Here is an 8014-nt window from a genome sequence, read left to right as displayed (position 1 = left end):
GGGCGACTTCCTGGAAAACAGCCAGGGAAGCCAGGACAGCATATCACAGCCTCCAATAACACCAGAGCAACAGCCCCTTTCACCAGACACTTTTTCCATCTCTCCAGCATCGCCACTTCTGTGCTTCTCACAGAAAATGGAAGAACTGGTGTTTGCTGAAACCAAATTATCCCACTCTTTTGCTGCAAGCCTCCAGATACCAACCAAAAAACAACAGGCACCGCTACCACCAAAGCCTGCGGGCCCAGCTCGCCCTCCCCCTCCTGTGAGAGCTCTTCGGCCTCTGCCACAACGCCAGGGCCCACACCCTCCTCCATCTGCTCGAGGTGAACCAAAAACAACTGATAACAGCTCTCAGTGATGTGTTTTGGGTCCCCACTATGATAACAGTAACTTTCTCAAATGTTTACTGAACAAGCGGGAACCCAGTGTGCCTGTATCTTTCTCTATTGCTGTTCTATTACAAGTTAGAAAGTCTAAGGCCTTCAATAGCCGTGCAGCAAACCTAACTAATCTGGTGCCTATTACACGTCAAACTAAGATTGATGTGGGGACAAAAAGTAAGACTGTTAAGTTAGCACTTTTAAACATCCGCTCACTTAAAAATAAATCACTTCTAGTCAACGAATTAATAACCACAAACAACCTGGATTTTATGCTTCTAATTGAAATCTGGCTAGAAGACAGCTGCAGTGCAACAGTCCTCAATGAAACATCCCCTCCTAACTTTACTTTTATGAGTGTCTGCAGAGCTGTTAAGAGAGGTGGGGGTCTAGTTTCTCTTTTTAAAGATATCTATCAATGTAAGCAAATATCATTTGGGAATTACCCTTCTTTCGAATATCTGGGTATTGTGTTAAAAGGTGCTCCACGCATTTTACTTATCATTACTGTATTTACAGGTCTCCAAAATACTCTCTAGCCTTTGCTGAGGACTTTACAGAACTGTTATCAACAATTTCCTCAGAGTTTGACTGTTTTGCCATTGCTGGAGATTTTAACATCCACATAGTGCAGAAAACAATATGGCAAAAGAAATCAAAACTGTTTTAAAAACTTTTGATCTGACTCAGCATGTACATGGACCCACACACAATCGTGGACACACTCTAGATTTACTTATCAGTAAGGGTCTAAACATTTCACTGATTGTTATTAAGGATGTAGCGCGGTCTGATCATTTCTGTATTTTCTTTGATATATTGATCTCTCCTGCCACTGAAGCTAGATCTGTGTCTGTCAAGAAGAGATGCTTAAATGAGAACACTAATGTACTATTTATAAAGGCTATATCCTTAACACCAAGCATATCTGCGGACTCTGTTGATTTTCTCCTTGATTCTTTTAACTCAAAAGTTAAAAGTGTAATTGATGATATTGCTCCTGTTAAAGTCAGGAAGAAGAGTGGCAGACAAAAAAGCACCTTGGAGAAACTCAACAGCAGTGCAAAATATGAAAAGACAATGCAGAAAAGCAGAGCACATGTGGCGGAAGACAAAACTTGTAGTCCATTATAACATCTACAAAGACAGCCTTCATGCTTTCAATATGGAACTAGGCAAAGCTAGACAGACTTTCTTCTCAAATATTATAAACAGTAATTTAAACAACACACACACTCTTTTTGCTACTGTAGAGAGACTGACAAACCCCCCAAGCCAGATTCCCAGTGAAATGCTCTCAGACAACAAGTGCAGTGAGTTTGCTTCTTTCTTCTCTGAGAAAATCAATCATATCAGAAAGGTGATCAGCACATCCTTGAGTTGCACTGAGGTCAGACAGATCAGACCACCTGAGAAAGTAGTTACTATGTCTGATTTCAAAGAAATTGATGGCAAAATTTTGGAAGAAACCTTACAGCACCTTAAAACATCAACCTGCGCTCTTGACACACTTCCCACATCTTTTTTCTAAAGTGTGTTAAACAGTTTAGAAGCAGATCTTCTAGAAGTGGTAAATGCCTTGCCTTGCCTACTTATAAAATGTATAATCAGTAACATTTTGGTTGTAATGCTTTCTCCTATAGACTGGATTTATTTCACCAATGCATTGTCTGACAGAAAGACTTATTTTATTTATTTATTTTAAACATGGTTTTACATTATGTACAAACATCCAAAATATGCTTTACAATAAAATAATTCACATTTAAAAATAAGTTCAATGTACACTAAATACAATTCTTTACATTAACATTTTTTCCCCATTTAGCCTGCTGTTATATTTATCACATGCTACCACTGGATCAGTCCATCTCAAGTGATCTAACATCTATTTGGGAGCATTGCAATTAATATGACTTTACTTGGTTTAACCACAGTAGCTGTCTGTTTCATGGTGTACAACAGATATTTACGAAACCTCAATATATACTTTTTTCAATATGTACTGTAACATTAAACTGACATCATGTTTTACTTATTTTTATTACTACAGAACTGTAGAAGTATGAATCAGCCTAGATAGAAAGGCTTTTGCATATTGACTCGAACAAAGGGGGAGATGATGACTTGGAGTCATTTAAACCATTTGAACTTTTAGGAATTTAAAAAGTTTTAAGGTCCCTCTCAGAAGTTTGCTGAGGCCCCCTAGTGGCTCCCAGCCCCCCTGCTTGAGAAACATGATCTGTTACTTGTTCAAAATGTACGAGTAAAGTGGGCTCTCTCCCCTCGACTATCTGGACCCCCATTAGAGACCCACCCCCCATAAAAAGCACAAGCAACATTTATGTGGGCTTGTAATGTACTCTAAAGATCATATTATATGGAGGTAAGGACCACCTTGAGCCAAGTTATTGAGGTTTCCGTAAACATCATAATTTATTGTGTGCCATAACACTATGGCTGTTGTGGGCAAATGAGTAAAAAAAAGAAAGAAAAAAATTGGTCAAGCAACCTCCATTGGATCTCTTGAAATGGTTTGACCCCAATGTTCCAATTACACAGCAAGGCTGTTATAAATGTGACATACATTGGCATTTGTGTAGGGCTGTACAGTGTGCCATATCCAACAAAAGAGAACATTTGATGACATGCTTTTATTCCAAACTCATTACATATCGTCAGTGCTGAGTGTTTGATTTAACTTCCTTTTGTGATCTTATCTGAAGTGGCTTCATATGATAGAATGTGGCAGAGAAATTATATAATTTTTTATAGTATTCTATACAGTGATAGAGTCTACAGTATGTCGATTAGCATTGCATTATTAATATACTTTATTTTTATGAAAATACGTGAGATGTCTAGAAGAACACAGATAAACCATTTATTGTCTTCCTGTTTCATCAGTCAGAACATGTCTATATGTGTTGTATTCTGCTTCAGCGATATCTGAATGCCTTTTTATCATAAGTTTTATGACTTTATGAGTCTCACTTGTCTTTCAGCACGAGAGTGCTCTCCGGCTGTGAGTATGAATGAATCATACATTACATTGCATGTGTGTACTCAAATGCTCACAACACCCTATTTTAGATTTTAAAAATAATACTCTCTAGATATATTTGAAATAAACAAATGCTAATCTGTACGTTTTTCTCCACTGTGGAGGAGTTTTTTTCTCTCAGTGGATGCATAAGATTTCCTGACAAAAAATAAGAAACTACCGCCACAGATTTTTAACATAATAATGTAATATTTTATAAAACTTTAGAACTTTCTAATGATTCATAGGAAAATAAAGCTGTATTTTCAAGTGCTCAGCCAAAACAATGGATGTTGTTTGGATTGTGATTAGTGATATAGGGCTATATAAACAAACATGACCTAATGTTAAGCAAGTGTACGTCTGTCATTTTCCTTAAGTCTGCCATTTTTGGAGAATAAAGAAAATGTGTGTCTGAAAACATTTCTGGTTAAGGTTTGTATTTTGTGCATCCTGTACGGAATATTAATGTCCTTTGTTAGTCACATGTCTGTTTAGGTGATGAACTGCACTACTTGTGTCTGTTTTCAGAGATGGTAACACGCGTTTCATACTTGTGCTACACTGTGTGGCCTGTGCTATACAAAACTTTCAACCTCTGTAGCACCAGTGTGTGCATAAAGTCCAGCCCTGCCTTTGTGTACTTGTTTAATTGACTTAGGTTACACAGGCAATTGCTACTTAAATATCAAAAAGTTCTGATGTAAAATGTTTAACTTTTCTGAAAAGAAAAGAAAAAAAATGACATTATACTTGTCCATACACCGAGTTGTATCTCTCAAAGTACTGACTGGTTCGAGTCTGTATCCTCCCTCTGGCTGGTGCCTGTGACTAAAGTGAAATGAGAAATTAAATAATGAATAATAGATAAGAAATTTCAGTGTTTATGAAAATGACCATTTACAACTTATTCACTATTTAAGTGATGGGGGAAAAACTCACAAAGTCCTGTCCTGTTTCTCTGTGACTTAAATCTTTGCTGTTTTTCAATCTCCTGTAAACATAACTTACAGTATCACATGTGTTATCATTTCATATCTTTACTCCTCTTTTCTATCTCTAAAATTAGCAGAGATAATACAATAAAGCAAGTGAAATAAATTATGCATTCTGGTGTGTCAAATATTTACTATTTCTGAAAATGTCACTGTCACTTCATCATGTACATTAAATCTAAAATCAATAAACAATGCCATCAGTTCATAGTGTGTTAATGTCTCTCACTTGTGAATGCTGATGCTGATTATCAGAAAGACCATAATAACTCCAGAACATGAGATGATGATGATGATGATGATGATGGTGTAGAGCGGCATTTGTTTGAGAGACGCTGGTCTGTTTTCTGACACACAAAAGAGTCAAACACACATGATATCAGTCGACCAGCACTCTTCCAGATACCAGTCACTGGTTACAAACATACTTATATAATTATTCTATAATAAATGCAATTGTTTTTGAAGAAACAACAAATAAAATCATGGAGTAACCTGTTATTGTTAATGTCCATCTTATTGCTGCTGGAAGACAGGTGTAGTTTCCTGCATCAGACGCTTGTATTTGATGTATTTTTAATTCTTTTGAAACGGCTGGGTTGATGTGAATCCTGTTTGAGCTGAAGTTTCTCATAGTTCTGTTATTGAACGAGTCATAATTAAAAATAACAGAGCTGTTCATTCTCCATGAGAAATCTTCATCAAATCGGGTTTTGTTGCAGTAAAGTGTCACTGTTTCCCCCACAAACACTGTTTTGTTGATGTGCTGCCGAATGCTTAGATCTTGATTTGATTTGGAATAATCTGATGAAAAGACAGAAACCGCATCAAGTTAAAACACAAGTGTGAACACATGCATCCAAAAGCTCAAAAGACAAACCGGTTGCTCAAATCCTTAGTCATCGCGAACACACACAAGAACATCTCATCACACAACACCAAAACCAAACAATCAATCACAACAACAATGTTACAACGTACCTGCATAAGTCAGTAAATTAATGATGACCCATATATTTAGATGCAGGGTTCTGGTTTGAAAGACCTCCATGGTCGCAGAAGGTAGAAATGAAGCTCTCACTTTCCCTTCAACATTTCAAGCACTTCTGATCAACTGAGCAAGTCTGCAGACAGGAACGAGGGGAAGTGGTTACGTGAGAGTGGGACACCGCCAAGAACCGCTGAGCTCAAGAGAGCAACGTGATGATCAGAGTTTGAAACAGCTCAAGATACTGATTATTACAGCGACTCTTGAGACAACATAAGGATTATCCAAAAGAATGTTCAGAATTGTATATTTCTTACATTGTATTTGAAAAGTACTGTATGGGTAGTTGACTTAAGATGTTTTTTTTTTTTATCAACATCAAGAATTTATCTTAAAATTTATAAAAAATATACAAAAAACTAAGATCTATGTATATAAAATAAATGTTTTTAAATGGCATTATTAGTTCATTTTAAAATGGTCATATAGTGTAAATTAATTTTTTTAATTACATATATTCCATGTGTCTCAAATATGAGATCATGAAAGCAACATTTTTTTTAAAATGCTGTTTAAAATGTTTAAGATGGAGTTTAACATGTCACGCCAGGTGTGTTTAGCAGGTAATGTCATGTTTCTAAAACTATTCTTATTATAATTATTTATTGCTATATTTTTGATAAAGGCACAAATTAGCATTCATTTATGCCAGGCCTGTATGGTGTAAATGCACCCAAAATTCATATGCACAATTCTTTTGAATTAATGCATTAATTAATGTAGAGGCAGGACTAATATTTTCTTTAAATTCAGACACTAAACTCAGTAGTGTGCACTACAACAGCCTCTTTGATGAGTTGAGAGACAAGCCTCATAACCCACACACTTCCTGTATTCTAGGACCCTCTGTACCCTGGAAAACATTTGTGAACCAATGCGAAAACATGTGCAGCTGTCTATTTATATGCTTCTGTCACAAAAACACTTGACTCTAATTTTAAAAACTTTAAGCACATTTGAGACACTTATAATGATGACCTTTGCTCACCGTTTTGACTGGACTTCTTCAATGAGGGTGAAAATGAAAAAGGGATATAAGAATACAGAGTTCACTACAGTTTAAAACTAATTATAAAATGGATGGTTAAAGTTCTGAGAGTTGATGTAAAACACTTCTTCAGCCATATCACTGTGCGCCTCCCATATAGTTATGTTTTCTGCATAGCAACATGTTATCATAGGCTGTATTGTCCATTGGAAATATGTCACTTGATGAATTTGCTTAACAAAATAACATTGCAATGAAAATGAATAAATGTGAAAAAAGCAATAAAGCTCTTGAGCTTAACAACACCTCTTTAACCGTGACAGTATAGCATGACCTGTGATATTTTATTATATAATCTTTTGTGTGAGAATGGAAAGATCTGTACGATCAGGTTTGTATGTAAATTATGCATGTGGTGAATACATTCCACTGGTCAAAGCAGTACAAAGAACACGTGCACGTACACGTCCGCCTCGGTTAGCGTCATAGAAGTAGATATGATGCAAAAACCACTACAGCATGAGGTGTAGATCTGGGCTTGTAACAGAAAGGTTGTTGGTTCAATTCATAAGCTCCTAAAAGCAATAGTCTTGTTTTATTTAGTCTCCTGTCTTTTTTGACTGGTTTTGGTCCATGCCTATTTTAAAACATCACACTGTCATTATCATCATCATCATCATCATCATCATCATCATCATCATCATCATCAGCACAGTAAAAGATTATTCAATAGAACTTTGAGTACTGAATCATTTTAAATGTTCCAATGAATTTGCTGGCCTGATCAAACAGTGTCATTTCAACTTTTAGGATTCTGCACATTTGTTTTATCAATGACCTGCTTAAACACTTTATGAGGGAAGATAAAGTGTAACTTATTTTGATGGTGGATTTTATGTTGCTTGCTAATGTGTTAAAAAAAATAAAAAAAATAAAAATAGGCATTTGCTATTTGGAAAAAGTCATGCCAGTTATCATCCTGTAATAAAAAAGCTTGTGACCTAAAACCACAGAGAGAAACAGGAGGTGTCTTCATACGGCGTAAATAGCACCGAGAGATTATTTATATACTGATGAAATGATTACTGTTTCACAAGATCAAAAATATTCCACTGAAGCTTTGTTGGTACTCAACTTATAATAGTATAAACTTCTGTCCTGTGACAGCCAGTAAGATATAGCAAAAGTGGAAAGTGCAAATAGACAAAGATGATCTTTTAACAAACACTAGAGGCACGAGTATCCGCACACCAAAAGCACCCACAGTTCTTTTACTGATCTGATGCATGTTGCACACAATTTCTCAATCTAAACTCTATTCTGATTGAACTGAAATGCACATCTGATCTTATTCGTAAAAGGCTATTTGACAATGGATTGTATTTATACTAGCCGCAGTATAGAGTGAACAGTGTTTGATTGTCTTATGTGTCAGTCACTCTGTCTCTCTCTTCCTGTCTAAGTGAGACAATCTTGGTCTGAATAAGCTGCAATGTGGAGTAGATCTTTTGCCCTTTAGTCAATGATCGAGTGGCTATGCAAACTATAGGTTGAAGG

The 8014-nt window shown here is 36.1% G+C and overlaps 1 protein-coding gene across 2 annotated transcripts; it reads right to left on the bottom strand.

Annotated features, from left to right (window-relative positions):
• Positions 1-2051: 2051 nt before the first annotated feature.
• LOC308691899 (uncharacterized protein) lies at positions 2052-5547 on the bottom strand. 2 transcript variants are annotated; one of them, XM_081367486.1, is made up of 5 exons: positions 5403-5547; positions 4917-5225; positions 4651-4768; positions 4369-4420; positions 2052-4257 (listed from the first exon to the last, which is right to left on the bottom strand). In XM_081367486.1, the coding sequence occupies exons 1-5, from the start codon at positions 5470-5472 to the stop codon at positions 4174-4176; spliced, it is 633 nt and encodes a 210-aa protein (XP_081223612.1). In that variant the 5' UTR covers positions 5473-5547; the 3' UTR covers positions 2052-4173. The 2 variants fall into 2 exon arrangements, with proteins under 2 accessions (XP_081223612.1, XP_081223611.1); XM_081367485.1 differs by having other exon boundaries at positions 2062-4257; positions 4369-4432.
• Between the last annotated feature and the right edge of the window lie 2467 nt (positions 5548-8014).

This window comes from Scardinius erythrophthalmus, assembly GCF_964197995.2.
Source record: "Scardinius erythrophthalmus genome assembly, chromosome: 6".
Lineage (NCBI taxonomy): Eukaryota > Metazoa > Chordata > Actinopteri > Cypriniformes > Leuciscidae > Scardinius > Scardinius erythrophthalmus.
Note: the sequence above shows the minus strand (reverse complement) of the source record. Positions and strands in the feature narration are given on the sequence as shown.